Below are 15848 nucleotides of genomic sequence, written 5' to 3'. Positions count from 1 at the left end.
GGGAACATCCCTAGAAGTAGACACACAATGTTACAGACCACGCGTTGTTTTCTACATAGTGCTAACTGTTTTCCAAAGGAGTCTGCCAATGTCAGCCCTAGAAGCTGTTCCTGAGTTGTTATTTCTCTGCAGCATCATTGACCCACCTTGCACCTCGAAACATATTCTTTCTTGCCAGTCTAATGTGTGTGAAGTAGCCTCTCATGGTTCCCCTCTTTCTTCAGATGCCACGTATTTCTTGCTTTAACATGATAGTACCAGAACTTATTCAACTGTCTTCCTGTTAATAGACATCTAGCTTGTTTTCCATTTGTGTATTTGGTTTTGGTATTAAAAACAGTGCTGCAAGAAAGAACCTTGTACAAACATCTTGATGTACTGGTGCTTTTAAAAAAATTTTTTTTTAATTTTTAAAATCTCTTTGATTCTTGTTTTCTTTGTGGGAGGTGAGGTAATTAGGTTTGTTTGTTTGTTTATTTAAATAGAGGGGCTGGGGAGTGAACCCGGGACCTCGTACATGCTAAGCAGGCACTCTACCACTGAGCTGTACCCTCCCCCTAACTGATGTACTGGTGCTTTCACTCCTGTCAGATTCATTTCCAGAACTCATATTGCTGGGTCAAATCAGCATTTTTTATTTTAAGAAATACTGACAAAATTCCCTTCCCAAAGCTGTATAGCAATTTTTGATCCCACCAATGGCCATACGAAAATATACTTTTGTCCATATCTTCACCAATACCTGAAGACATCGATCTTTTAAATTTTTGACAATCCAGAAATCCTTAAGTGAGACCCTGTGGCTGTCTTAATCTGCATGCCCCTGACCTCTGCTGAGGTAAGCCTCTCTGCATTGCCTCGTCTTTGAATTGCCTATTTACATGCTTTATTTTTCTGTAGACTTATTAATCTAAAGGAACTCTTTATATATTAGGGTAATATCCCTATAATATATTTATAGTGTATATCATTTGTCTTCATCACTTTTGTCACAGATTTTAGGTCTTTATTTCCTTTACTGAATGTTTTCTTCTTCCTTTATAACTTTTGGGTTTCCAGCTTTGCTTAAGAAGGCCCTCTTCACCCCAGTGTTACATAAATACTCATATTTTTGTCTAATATTTGTATAATTTTTAAATTTTAGGCCTTTAATTCATTTGCCATGTATTTTTTAAATTTTCATTTACTTATTTATTTAATTGAAGTATAGTCAGTTACAATGTGTCAGTTTCTGGTATACAGCATAATGCCCCAGTCATGCATATATACATATATTCATTTTCATATTCTTTTTCATTAAAGGTTGTTACAAGATATTGAATATAGTTTCCTGTGCTATACAGAAGGAATTTGTTTTATATCTATTTTCATGCATAGTGGCTAACATTTGCAAATCTCAAAACACCCAATTTATCCCTTCCCACCCTCTTCCCCCGCCCTGTAACCATAAGATTGTTTACTATGTCTGTGAATCTGTTTCTGTTTTGTAGATGAGTTCATTAGTGTCCTCTTTTTTTTTTTTTTCTTTTTTACATTCCACATTTGAGTGATACATCCCTGGTATCGTTTATTACATAGTACATTTCTTCCCACTGCTTTAGGATGACACTCAGGGCACACAGAGCTGGTGCTGGGCGGCAGCCACGTGCGTGGGCCCTGAAGCTGGTGCCTGGGCTCAGCTCCCGTGTACTTCCACTTACTCCAAGTCCTGTGAAAGTTGTTTCATCTCTCTGTGCCTCAATTCCCTCATCTGTAAAATGGGGGAAATAATAGTACTATCTCATGGGGCTTCTTGAGAGAATGAAACAGTTTAAACCATGAAAACGCATAGCCTAGTATTTGACAGAAAGGACGCACTGGATAAAAAATTAGCTAGTTTTATATTATATTCACATGTTTTCTTGGGTCTGTTTTTCTACTCCATGGCCCAGTGCCTTCTTTTGGTTATCAGAACTTTCGAGTAAATGCTAATAGTTTCGTTATCTCGCTGTTCTTTTTCAAGTTTTTCATGATGAGAATTGCTATGAGTTACATGTAAATGTGTCCTGTACTAACTGGCATCTTAGAGATATTCCATCTTTCCACCAATTTAGATCTTATGTGATGTCTTTCAGTAAGATTTTTAGTTTTCTTCATGAAGTTCTTTCACCTTTCCAGTGACTTTATACCAAGAGAAACTATAGCTTTTACCATTCTTAAGTGGGATTTTTTTTCCATTTGGAAATAAGTATTGCTGGAATAAAGATAAATTCTTGTTTTTTAATATTTACTTTGTATTGATACCTTAATAAACTATTTGTTGGCTCCAATTATTTTGAGTGAGTGTTTTTAGTTACCTAGTTATTAAATCATATTATGTAAATGATGATGCTTTTGTCTTTTAGGTTACATTATTTACATCCCTGCTAATTTTTTCTTATTCCTCAAACAAGTAACAGTAACAAGGATGAGCATCCTCTCTGGGTCTTGACTTGAGAAAATGCCCTTGATATTTTTGTTTGTTTAATGTATTTGCTGTTGTTTTCTGATGACCACTGTTCACAATATTTAGAAACTTCTTCGTTCATTCTAATGTCATTTTTGTTTTCCTGAACTTGCTAAGTTCCTCAGAAAGCATATGTGGATAATACAATGCCTGAATCCGTACTTGTCTGTGCACCGCCCCCAAAATATTTCTCTTGCCTTCACTTATTCCTTGACTTGATACAAGATGCTTAAATGATGATCTAAAAAAAGAAAAAAAGTCTGTAAACGCTCTTTATCCCTGTGTTCAGTAGGACAAATGAGAAACCTAATAATGGTTTGGTTATTTTTCTTTTCCCGGAAGCTTGTGAGTTTCTGTGAGACTCTCCCCGCCCTTCTCTCTCCGTTCCCCCTGCTTCCCTCCCACCCCCACATTCTCCTCTTCGACATTTTATAATTTAACCAGTACAGATCTAGGAGTGCCTTTTTTCTTTTCTTTTTTCCTGCCTAGGATTTAGTCAGAACCTTGAGGTCCCTTCAGCCTAAGGAAGTTTTTTTCTATTTCTTTAATTTTGTTTTCGCGTCTCCCAGGGTTTCATCCGTAGCTTCCATTTCTTTGTGTGTTCGTGTTACATTTTCTTCCATTTTCCCCAGGGCAGTGTCTGGCACATAGCAGGTGCTCAGTAATTAGTTATGAAATGAATAAATTTTGTTCCAAGAGACCAGTCAGATCTCACAGTAACTGTTATGCTCTTTTTCCGTTTTTCTCTGGAATTTTCAGTTCAGAAATCATGTTTTGTGTTTGCAAAGTCTTTTTACATTCCAATTGCATCTCCCTAAGACTTCTCTCTCTCTCTCTTTTTTCTTTTTTTTAAAGAAATTAAATGCCTTTTCTGCTTCCTTCCTGCTACCTGACTGTTCAAATTGGTCTTCCCCAAGGGAGTGTGATTTTTTTCTTTGTTTATTTATCAGTGGGTGTGAAGACCTCTGGCCCCTGTGTAGGTCAGCCTGTCTGGTCTCTCAGGCAACAGTGCCTGCAGGGGAAAGGACATAGGTGTGTGGTTTCAGGTGCCAGTGATAAGCCAGCTGGCAAACTATACTGTCCCCACGCGCTGAGAGGCCACCATCTCCTGAGCACCCGAGGCCAGCCACTTAACGCTCATAGGTGCTACCACCCTCAGGAGGCTGGGGGATTGGCAGGAAGGTGGAAGAAAGGTGCTCCAAGTAAACTCTCCGCTTAAGAAAATGTGCACGCGTTCGCTGGCACAGCTTTCCTCCCTGGGCTCAGGTTTACACACTGAAAAAAATCCAGCTCCGTTCAGCTCTTAAAATTCATTACAGCCCCTGGGCTTCCCAGTGGCAAGGAGAAAATGGTTAGTAATATTTAAATTGATTGAGGGAGGGGTATAGCTCAGTGGTGGAGTGCATGCTTGGCATGCACGAGGTCCTGAGTTCAATCCCCAGTGCCCCAGTGCCTCTGTTAAGGGGGAAAAAAGTACAAAAGAAAAAGATTAAAAAAATTGATTTGACTAATGATAGTTAACTGACAGTTAATACTAGTGGGGCTCGCAGATGACTGCCTTGATTTTAGACATCTGTTGGAGATACCTGGAATTGTTTTCTAAAACAAAGGGAAAACAATCAATAAATAGTTGATATTTGTGCGTCCATCCACATTTTTATCCTTGTTAATGTTCCAGCATTGATGTTAATACAATCAACAAAAATAGAACATTTTCTTAGTGTGTAGGAAAAAAGAGCATCGTAACTAAACCAACAGTGAGGAATGTAAGATGCTATACAATAGAAAACGCTTTTCAGAATGCGTTTGCTCTAAAGGTGATCATATCCAGGTCCTGTTCACCTTTAATGATCCTAAGGAAAGGCTTACTGGGCCAACAGGACACCTCGAAAAACAGTGGGAATTCTTGTGACGGGAAAAGCGCAAGATGGTATTAAAGGTCCTCAAGACTTTTTAATGATCTCAACTCTTCGTGTTTCACTTCCCTCCCATAAGAGATGAAAAAGGACAGAGAACTACGAATACAAATGGAAAAGCTGAAATCCCTGAATGTAAATTTTCATTTTTAAACAAATATAAGATCATTCTCCCTGCCCTAAAGAAACAAACAGGGTTTTGGTTTGGTTGGGTTTGGCAGTAAATAAAAAAAGTGAAAACAAACAAACAAAGCCGTAAATGCCCAGCGAAGCAGGATAAGTTTCCAGGACTCCAGGCTCTAAACATTTTGGCCAGAGAGTGCACTGGCCTGTCTTTGATGGGAGCTATCTTGATTGTAACAACTTCTAAACCGGCAATTGGCAGCGGTCTGTGCCTGGAGTTCCCCGCCCAACTGCCCTGGGGCCTTGCGCGCCCTGTGGGAGCGCATGCGCACTGTACACACCCACCCCACCCCCCACCCCCACCCCCAGTCCACTACACACAATGCAAGGGTGCTGACAGCTGGTGGGAGGTTGCATGTCCCGGTCAGGTGTGGTGGGGCAGCCTCAACCACTTCTATCTCCAGTAATTGGCAAGGCAGATCTGTGCTGGGGAGACATTGCCCTTGCACGACACCTCAAATAAATGGGGTCTTGTGATGCTGTCTGCTCGCACCGGCGCATGCCTACCGTTCACCATCCCCCTGCCAGAAGCCCGGCCTCAAGTTAAGGGGTCTCGGTCTGCCCGCTGCAATGCTCAGGGCACAGCAAAGTGGGGTGCCCCCAGGCTTTGGGAGGCATCCCAGTACCTTGCTGGACACACACTCGGTTACAACGCGGTGACCACACGGGCAACTTTCAGCCTGAGGGGCCAACTCCAGGGCCACGCATTTCACCCAGTTTTCTTCTTTTTCATACTCAGATGGATGGAATGGAACCCTGGTTTCCCGCTGAGTATCGACGCCAAATGCCACAGGGATTTACCCCGAGATATCCAGTTCGATAGTGAGAAAGGAGTGGACTTCGTTCTGAACTACTCCAAAGCGTAAGTGCGAGTGAACTCAGCGCCTGGGGCCGGAGGTGGGACCCTCACTCCTCTCCTCGGGGAGCCTGGGGCTCGGAGGACTAGCTCCACTGGGCAACTCTTCCCAAATCGTTTGTATCTTGGCTGCAGCATGGATCCTAAATGCGCAGCCGCAGGGGAACCTGCATCTAAACAATGTTACAGTCTGGAGGACTCCACGTACCAAACACAGCTATGTTCTCAGCCCAGAGTGGAGGTGTTTACAGGGGATACCCCACCTCCACCCACGGCTCATCCTCCCTCCGGCCAATTCAAGGGAAGGCAGTGTCCAGGCTGTCGCCTAGCTGGCAGGGTGCTGCAGTAGTCATGGCAACAGGCCTGTGCTGGTCGCTCACACTCGTCCCTGTCCATCTGTCACGACAATCTCGGGAGGCAGGCACGGTTTCTGTCCCTATCGGCAGTGGAGGATTCTGGGAAAAAAGGAAGTCAAATACCTTGTCCAGCATCCCCTGCTGAGAAATGGCAGAGACCCGAGCTCTGTACTTCTAATTGGCGGTTAAATTACTGCATGGTTTTCAAAGATGCCCTGGGTGCTTGTTACCAACGTGGAGCCCAGCCACGCCCTGGGGCTGGTGGAGGAGCCTTTGAATCTGTACACTGAACGCTTTAGGGAATTCTCACAATCATGCAAATCTGGCAAACCCTAAATCTGTGGTTCTGCCACATGACCAAGCGTAGACTGCCCCAAGGAGCTTCAGTACCTCGGCGTGTCAGGCCCCCACCCATGGCCAGAGTGAGAGCCCTCCAGGGTGGGCCCTGGCCTTGTGTGGGCGTCACCAGGAGGGAGACAGGTAGATAAGCACTAACCCAGCCAGTTTTTATGGCAGCGTTTGCTCAGGTGCAGAGCTGCTCCCCTCAAGAAGGCAGGGAATCCCTTCACATCGGAAAAACCAGATGCCATTGTCTCCCTGCATTTGCGTCTCAGTGGGAGGCGGGCAGTGGTAAGGCCTGATGCTTATCCAGCTTCTGCTAAGGGCCATTCTGTAAGTGTGGGTGCTTTCTGCAGAGAACCTTCCCAGCAAGGGAAGTAGGGACTGTTCTGGATCATTTCCAGGTGACTAAATTTGGGCGCCTCAGGGTCGAGGTCAAGGAATTTGCCTCAAGTCAGTTAGGCAGAAATGGGCAAAACCAGGATTTGAATCTAGGTCTCTTTGGGTCCAACGCGGGGGATTTTTTTTTCCCCCTATTACAACTGGGATCGCCTGGAGAGAACAATTAAAACCAAACCACTGGATGAGTGATGCAGCAGTACCCAACCTCTGGTCCCTGGAAACATCAGGGCGATTCAGTGTCTCACTTCCCACGCAGGGGTGGGTGTTAACTGAGTCAAAGGCTTGTGGCTTTAGTAGAGCAGAGCCCAGACCAGGATGGAACAAGAAGGCCCTGGTGAAAGGGGCAGTTTGGAGAGAAGACGATAAGGATAGAGAGACAATGAGGAGGAGGTGTTATCTCAGAGGAGACAATAAGACTGCTTTGGGGAGTGATGCCACCTCTGCTTGCTTATGATGGAGGGATGGATGGATGGATGGAGGGATGGGTGGAGAGATGAACGGGTGGATGGAGGGATGGGTGGAGAGATGAACAGGTGGATGGAGGGATGGGTGGAGAGATGAACGGGTGGATGGAGGGATGGGTGGAGAGATGAACGGGTGGTTGGAGGGAGGGATGGAGAGATGAATGGGTGGATGGAGGGATGGGTGGAGAGATGAATGGGTAGATGGAGGGATGGGTGGAGAGATGAATGGATGGATGGATGGACAATGGTGGAGGGATGGGGGTGGGAGGGTGAAGAGATGGTGGAGTGATAACTAGGCTGTGCCTTTCTCATGTCTGCTTCGTGTTTCTTAAGGTCATTGTCATCTTCATATCTCAGGCATCTAGCACAGCAGCCACCACAGAATAGGTGCCCAGTAAACTGTCAGAATGAATAGGGTGCGACCCAACTGGCCTTTCAGGGGCCTCTTTGTTGCCACCTCTCAGGCCCTCTACACACACACACACAAACACACACACACATATACACACACAATTACCTGTTACTTCTCATATATCACCATCATGGCTCACAGCATCCGAGAGCAGCGGTTCTCAATCCTAACTCTACATTTAACGTTAAGATTCCACGCTGCCTCACCCTAGCCAGGCTATTAAGCCACCGTCTGCAGCACAGGCATGTGTATATTTTAAAAGCTCCCTGGGGGATTCCAATGTCCAACCAGGGTTGAAACCACCGGTGAGATGCCTCCCTTGGCCTCATCCTCCACCCAGGTGCCCGTGGGGTCATGGCCATCCCCTGGGGTCTCAGGTTGCAGATCCTCCTCTCCCAGCTCCGCCATCTCTCCTTGGGACATCCAGGAACATTTTTCTGCCTGCTTCCCCGCGTTCCATCTCACGGCAACTGGAAGGTAATTCTCAAGTGCATGTCTAGTTGGTTGGAGGCTTCTTCCACAAGGCAAATACAATTGTTTGACTCTCCTACCTAAAATCCTTCAGCGATGACCCCAACTACAGGCGGCCGAGTCCAGCTCCCCAGCCTTCCCTCGGGTCCCTGATGCACAGAGACCATGCAGCCGTGTGCATCCAGAACTGGTTTGCAGGTCTTCCTCGTGCCCCCTTGTCTTGGCATCACTGTTTCCTCTGCCTCAAATGCCCTTTCTCCCCTTCTTTTCCTAGCCCAGTCCAACCCATGATTTTTCAGGACTTGGGTGAGGTGCTCCTTCTCCCAGAAGCTCCTAGAAGCCCCTGGGTCTGAGTAAGGCCTCCTCCAGGGCTCCCCAGTACTGCGCCACACAAGCCACCATTTCTCCAGTGACACCATAGCCCATCTTTCTCCCCATCTTCCACATCACTTGGCCCCCTGAGCTGCAGACTGTTTGGCAGGAACCGAGCAAAGGAATCCTGAGATGGGCCCTCAGCCCCTCCTGGCAAAGCCCAGCTTGGGTGGTCGGCTGAGCACCAGCTCTGTTGGCACGGGGATCCGAGGACCATGAGGTCCTAAGAAGCAAAGAAGAGATGCAGCCTTTGCATTTGAGGGGGGATGCAGCTTAAGTCAAAGGGACTGGAGCTCAGGAAAGCTGCTCAGAGGGACCCCACCCCCACCTCCCCGCCGGGAGATGAGGGGTGCACAGGAGAGGGCTCTGGGCTAGTGGTGGGTGATCTTAGGGAAGCTGTCTAACTTCTCTGAGCCCTCATGTCTTCATCTGAAAAATGAGACCATACCCCCTACTCAGGTTGTTGTGAGAATATTAAGGGACCACATATGTCAGCCCTGCACAGAGAAGATTCTCCCTAAGGACAGCATTAGTCTTCATCTATTTCTGGTGATGGGGTCAAGCCAGCCGGGAAACTGTCAGAATGAATAGGGTGTGACCCAGCTGGCCACTCAGGGGCGCCTTTGCTTGCTTGCACTTGCTCCTTCATAGGAGTGCAGGCTTACAGAAGGATCCTCACTCTGTCTGGGGTTATCTCTGTATTGGGTCCAGGAAGGCTTCCCAGCAGAAGGGCAACTGACCTTGCAACTGGCCAGACAGACACAAGTAGGGACCTGGAAAAGTGGGGTAAGGATGCTCTGATGGAGAGAGCATCACACACAAAGGTTGGGTGTGGCTGGACCTGCTCGCAGAACCAAGTAGGTTGTGAAATTTTCTGGTGGCATCAGAGGAAGAGCAACTGATTGGTTTACTCATCACTCACCATCTGCAGCCTGGAGCTCTGATGGCAGGAGGTGGCTGGGCTGGTCGGGGAACGTCCTCTTTAAAGGGAATTGAGAAAGTGCTTCCTTCCCAGTAGAGCAGAACAATGCAGAAGTGGGGTGAACTGGGAGAGGTGGCCAGGGTCGGGCTAGACCAGAGTACTCGGGCCCTCACCCACCGCGCGTTTCTCCATCAGATGCGATCGGGTCAGGGCAGCTCTTTGAGGAGGCTTCCTTCTTGCTGGGGTCTGGATTTGCAGTGTTTAGTGAAAAGCGGGGAGAGAGAGGTCAGCCGCATTGCAGAGGCTTGACCTGGCCATTTTTGGGGGTCAGAGGAGAGTGCCCAGGGGTGAGGAAGAGGCTGAACAAAGACAGGGAACGGGATAGGAGGAAGGACTTTGTGACGTGGTGTGGATGGCCCTGGGATCTGGTTGGAATTCGGGTCAAAATAGGGAGAGGCTGAGCGGAGAACCCAGGACATCCTTGCTGTTGTACATCTGGCTTGTAGGGAAACGGGGGTGGCTGTTAACATGGAAAGCTGCACCAGAAGGGGTGGGGGTGGCGGAGATGAGTCCAGTTTGGGGGCACATTGAAGTTGAGAGCCCGATGCAGCCTCTGGTGGCAAAGCGGGAGAGGGACATGCAGGCTCAGGGCTAAGTAGAGGGGCCTCAGGGACCATTGAGAGCCATGCAAGGGACAGGGGAGAGGGAGTCGAGGTTCAGACAGAGGCTTTGTTGGGGGGCTCAGGGAGAGTTGTGTGGTCTGAAGGCAGTAGCACCTCCATGCTCCGCTCCCAGCCCCCCAGACTGGCCACCCACTGCTTGTTTGAGGTCAGACGAAATGACGTACATGGCGGCTCCTAGAAAAAGCTGGCAGTGAACACAAGGGAAGAGCAGGACCCTGAGATGTAGAGCAGGAGGCTGAAGAGAAAAGATGGGCTGATGATGGATGGGGCGGAGTTCCTGTGGAGGAAGAGGGAGGTGGGTGGGACCCTCGGAGGCTGGGAGGGAGCAAGAGATGGGAGATGAAGGCACAGAGAGGAGGGAGCCCGGGGGGAGCTCATTCTCATGACTTTGGAGGCCCAAACCATGAGTTTTGTGTGGGAAGAAGCCCCCATGTCCTCTTGCTGCCACCCCAGCTCAGTAACAGGTTGGCTCCACGTCACCAAAGCACTCGTAGAAGACAGGATTCTCCCCTCTTGACTTTACAAATGCTGTCCAAGCCCTCGGATCTTCTTGGAAATTTTTAAACTCATTTCCTCCTTATTTAAACTGATGCCTGTAATGTCTGTATTTCAATGCTATTTATCTCTATTGAATTCTGCTCTAAAATCAGAGGTGGGTCCCATGGGAAGATAAAATTTCCTGGGGAAAATGTAGAGGTAAATCATTCCCACCTAAAAGTTAGGCAAACCTGGACATTTTTTAAAAATTATATTTGCTAAAGTAGCAGTTTTTTGTTCAAAAGGGGTCATAAAATACAGACGTAAGTTAACAAATCTTAAAGTAGTATTTCCTTTAAAGGGGGTTTCTTTTATTGCCAAATTCATTTGGAAAACATTGCAGCCTCTCCAGCAGTGGTCCTCAGATTATAGCTTGCATCAGAATCCCCTAGATGGCCTGTTAAAATCCAGACTTGTGAACCCACTCCCAGAGTTTCTGATTCAGGGTTGGGGGTCTGAAGTGGCGCCTGAGAATCTGCATTTCTAATAAGGTCCTGGGGGTGTGGGGGTGCTGGTGCCGTCAGTCCGTGGATCACACTCGGAGTAGCCAGGTGATACTTTGCTTTCCTGGGGAAAAAAAATCTACTAATCTATTAAAATTCTAGCAACAGGTATCCACTCATCTCTGAGTACCCTTTGGAAGCAAAAGGTCGCCCTAGGTAGAGCCTGGTCACCTGCGGTTGTTTCAAACTCTGGCTGCACCATCTTGGGAGAGTTATTTAAATTTTCTGACCCGGATTCTTCCTAAAAAATGAGGCTGTTGCTGCCTCACTGCTAGAATTGTTATGAGACTTAAATGAACTAACGTAGGCAGTGCACACCGTGGGTGAGTACCCTCTAGTAACTAACTCCGTGCTGGGTGCTTGAGAGGACTTTCTTCTCATTCCTGAGCCCGAGGAAGGAGACCGGCCAGGGAGATGCCTTCTCAGGCTCAGTCACAGCCTGTTTGTTGGCTCTTTGGGGTGTCCTACCCGCCCCCACCCACCCCCACCCCAGGAATCGGCCCAGAGGAGGCTACCTGCTGCTCATCCTTTGACAAATGCTTATTGAACTCCCAGGAGGTGGGAGCCCAAGATGAATCAAAAGTGGTCCCTTGGTCCCAGCTCCAAGAATTTCACGCCTAGGGGGTACTGAGCTATGGACACTTCATTACATTAGCATTTGGTAGCTATTCCTTGGGAAAGGAGCACTGGGAAAACTTGAGGCAGGGAGGAAGCTCTGAGAAGACAGCATCAGAAAAAAAGCTTTCTAAGAGAGAAGCCCAACTTGGGTCTTGAAGGATGCATAGGAGTTCACCATGCTGAGTGGAGGGGATGGCATTCAGGGCAGTGAGAATGCTGTGATACACAAGGACCAGAGTGGGGACCCGTGTAGGGAAGTGGGGCTGAGGCTGCCAATGCAGGGAACTGGGAAAGGATCCTAGCCTTTTTTCGGGAGGGGTGGAGGTGCAGGACCATGGGGTTTGAAGCAGGGACAAGGCCCAAGGGGCTTGGCATTTTAGGGTCAAGGAGAAAGGGGTTGTTTGTCAGATGCTTCAGAGAGATCAGGGGAATTTAGAGCTGACCCTTTGGATGCAGCCACTAGGATGTCACCAGTGCCCTAGGTGAGAGCACTTAAGGGGGGCAGAGAGGAGAGGAACTAAAGAGGAACCAGTAGGTAAAGATTCTTTGGTGAATTGAGTGTGAAGGAAGAAAGAGAAGTGAATTAGACAGAAGGACCCCGGGAAGGAGAGGACAAAGTGCTGTGGGGCAGCCTAGATTATGAACTTGTCCACTGGTGCCCCCAGAACACCACGGCCCAAGGCCGCAGACGTCAGTAGGAACAGTAAGTGATCATCGTGTTACTATTCACTGGTATCTGTTGAACTCATCTAATGTGCTGATGCTTTATATATCATGTCAGTCCTGTGAGGCAGGGGCAATCATTGTACCCATTTTGTGGATGAAGAAACTGAGGCACAGAAGGTTAGGGATTTGCCTAAGCCCATGAGGCTGGGAAGAGATGGGGCTGGGATCTGAGGCCAGGCCCTTACTACTCTGTGCTGACCTGCATCTGTCTCAGCTGCCCTCTGGCCTTCGCCTGGGCCTGCGTGTGGACTCCCAGATCCATCCAGGATTCTTGGGTCCAGACCCCAGAATAGGAGCTGGGGTCTCTGACACCTCTGGTCCAGCCCCCTAGTGGTCTGATGGGGAAACGACTCCCACTCGGCACCCAACATCCTTTATGCACGGAAGCTCCCTGATAGGGAAAGCCCAGATCCAGGGCCTGGCCTGCGCCCTCCAGGTGCCACTCTGCCCTTAGCTACACCCAGGCTGCCTGTGGGATGCTGAAACTCAGGGCTGAGGCCACCAGAGGCTTTCGCCCTTGAACTCCGCCCCCGGGCAGCTCAGTTTCCGCGCCACTTCTGGGTAACTCTGGTGAGTTCCTCCAAGCCGCGTGCTCTGCCTGGACCGAGGCAGCCCCTGCTCAGTAAGCTTTGCCCCCACCCCAGAGAGCACAACCGTGACATGGGAAATGGAGAAGCTGTTAGAAGAAGGGAGGGGGCCAGGGAGGCAGAGGAAGTGGGAGCTCCTGCTTCTGCCAGCACAGGACCCAGCCGGGGCCTAGCCCAGGCCGGCAGCTCAGTGTGGGCTCCTGCTTGGCTGTGTCTACCTGGCTCTGTTTTTACCTGGCCATGCCTTTACCTGGCCGTGTCGTTTCCTGGCTGTGTGACCTCAAACGAGCCAGGCGCCTTCTCTGGCCGCAGGTTCCTCTCTGGGTGATAACAGATCTTTGAAAGTCCCTAGTGTTCCGCTCATATCTCTAAGTATGTAGCAATGTTTTGCCTCTAGATGACTTGCAAATATTTTCCTCCTAATACCACTTCTTCCTGGATCTGTGGTTTCCTCTGAGGACAGCCACACTCCACCCCGCTTCCAGTGCCAGACCTCTGTTTTGAGGTCAGAGAGACCCATCTGGGGAGATGTTGACCCACGTGGGGCTGTGACTCACTCCTAGTTCCCCACAAGATGCCCCGGGGTCCAGGACCTCTTTACTGGGCATCATTCAGTGCCGGGCCATCCTCAGGGCCGTGACGATTGTACAGGCCTGGGAAGTCTTCTCCTCTCCCAGGAGTAAGTCCTTTTCCATCCCCAGACACTAGAGGTCACAGTGAGGTTTACTCCTCCGCCTTAACAAGGGTTTCTGTCCCAGGACACTCGGCTAACAAGGGAAGTGGAGGGGTGGTAGAGGAGGGCTGGGATGCTGGGTGGATGGTTAGCAGGGGGCATCCTGGGCCACAGCCTGCGAGCAGTAGTGAAGCCGCGAGAAGCATGTGTATCAAGCAAGCATGTGTGTAAAAGCTCTTCCTTCCCCTGAGGGGCTGGGATAAAAGTGATGACGGTAACGCCACAGCCAGGACGACACTGAGCACCTACTGTGTGCGGCCCCTACAGCCCAGGCTGTGCTCCGGCACCTTCCAGGCTTTACAGCATCTCAATAACCTGCTGGCAGCTGGTTCCTCCAATGCACAAGACGTCCCCTGCCTTGTGGCCCCAGCAACCTCCCTTCCAGCAGTGTGGGCTCCCAGGGGTCCGAGCGCAGCCAGTACAAAGGAGAGAAGCATGTGCTAAACTGAGGCAAGACTGGAAGAGGGGTCTTCGGGCAGACGTGTCATTTTCTGCCTCAGGTGACTTTCCCGTCTCCTGCTGTCTGCTAAGTTCCTGCCTGGGGTCACTCGGACTTCCTGCCCTCATGCGTGCTCACAAGTGGCTCCCTTGGGATGCTGGACAGAGCCCCCCTGTCCCCATCAGCCAGGTTGACTCCAGACAAAACACCCTAACCTTAGTCCTTTGATTCTGCTGAGCCAGGGAAGGTGTGAGGGGGCTTTGGGGCTCCCAAACATTCCCGTGACAATGCTCAGACCTCTGCCAGCCTGCTGTCCCAGGAGTGACTGCAAGGAGGGCGCGGGGCCCTCAATATTAGGGCTGCTTCCTCGGGAAGCACCCTTGGAAGGTGGGTGGGCAGCGGGGGCAGCCCACTGGAGGAGCCAGGCCCCAACCACCCTTCTCAGTCATTGGCGATGCTGCCTGAGTCTTCCAGTGTGCGGAGGCCTGGGCCTCGCGGAGCCCTGCAGACCCGCCTTTGCCCTCCTGGTGCTCGGGTAGCGGACAGGGATTCACGTAAATGTGTTTGTATTTAATCTGCCATCAGCACTGCAGAGAAGATATCCCAGGGCCCGGCCTGGTCAGGGGAAGGGGTGGCTTCATGAGATGGAAGGGGGAGTGGGGCTCACTAGCAAGCCCTCCAGAGGCACTCACCCCCTATGCTCAGGTGGAGAAGAAAGAGGGGCACAGGGGGTCCCTGATGGAGGGACGCACAAGTCAGGACATACAAGAGACAGAGGCGGTGGGAGGCCTGAACCCTGGAGGAGTGGGCAGTAGCCATGATGTGGGGAGGAACCAGTAGACCTCTCGCCACTCAGCTGTGTGTGTGCCAGAGAGGGAAGCTGAGGCAGAGGCCGTCCTGGGAAGCACTGGCTGGGATTCCCACACCTCTGTCCTGTGCCTTGCTTGGGTTATGGAGGGAAGCCTGGCAAGCCTCCCCCTCTTCTCCACCTTTTCCAGACCCACCACACTCGCCTCCTCCTGGAAGCCCCCGGGGTTGCTCAGGCCACTCAGATCTCACACCTTATTGCCCTTTGCCCACGTTTTGAATTTACCAAGTTCCTGTCGTGGGTTATTTTGCTTTCCTGTGTAATGAGTGGCACCTGTGTCCTCCTCAGCCCCATGCACAGAGCCAGGGTCAGGCAGAAAGTAAATGAGGGTCAGACGCCAGTGAACGGCTCATCCCCCCAAATCCAGCAGACCCCAGAGGGCAGCTGCCTAGGAGAGACAGCGCTCTATCCCTGGAAGCTTGCACCGAGTGGCGGCAGCAAAAGTTTGAAGACTGAATGAGTGAATGAATGAATGAATGAATGAAGGCATGGACCAGAGCAGGCCTGAATGGGAGCAGAGCACTGCAGACTGCTGTCGAGGGCAGGCGGCTGGTCCCAGTCTTTGGGGAGATGCAGGAGGAAGAGCATGGGTGTAGGGGCCAGTTTCCATCCTGGTTCCACAAGGCCAGTCAGCTGCCCCCTTGGAGCTGTCCTGGGTCCAGTCTCTGCTGCCCTGGGGGTGTCTAGATGCCCCATGAGAGAGGGGCATGAAGGGGCTTGGCAGGGGGAGGCGAGGCCAGAGCGGGTGCCTGAGGGACTGGCGTGTCTCGGTCCATAGGATGGAGAACCTGTTCATCAACCGCTTCATGCACATGTTCCAGTCCTCCTGGAACGACTTCGCCGACTTTGAGAAGATCTTCGTCAAGATCAGCAACACTATTTCCGGTGAGTGTGCCTGTGGGGGCTCTCGTGGTGCTGGGGACGGGAAAGGGCTGCCCACCTGCTCCAGCGCAGGGCCTCCCCGTCCCTCAGGCCG

At 50.1% G+C, this 15848-nt stretch overlaps 1 protein-coding gene across 1 annotated transcript in view; it reads left to right on the top strand.

Annotated features, from left to right (window-relative positions):
* ALOX5 (arachidonate 5-lipoxygenase) overlaps window positions 1-15848 on the top strand; it is a 48338-nt gene that overhangs the window by 18649 nt on the left and 13841 nt on the right. Inside the window, exons 4-5 of the mRNA XM_074374400.1 lie at window positions 5324-5446; window positions 15651-15757. Of these exons, the coding sequence (XP_074230501.1) occupies window positions 5324-5446; window positions 15651-15757 (230 nt within the window). The remainder of the gene's footprint in view (window positions 1-5323; window positions 5447-15650; window positions 15758-15848) is intronic.

The sequence above is a fragment of the Camelus bactrianus genome, chromosome 11 (assembly GCF_048773025.1).
Source record: "Camelus bactrianus isolate YW-2024 breed Bactrian camel chromosome 11, ASM4877302v1, whole genome shotgun sequence".
NCBI classification, from domain to species: Eukaryota; Metazoa; Chordata; class Mammalia; order Artiodactyla; family Camelidae; genus Camelus; species Camelus bactrianus.
Note: the sequence above shows the minus strand (reverse complement) of the source record. Positions and strands in the feature narration are given on the sequence as shown.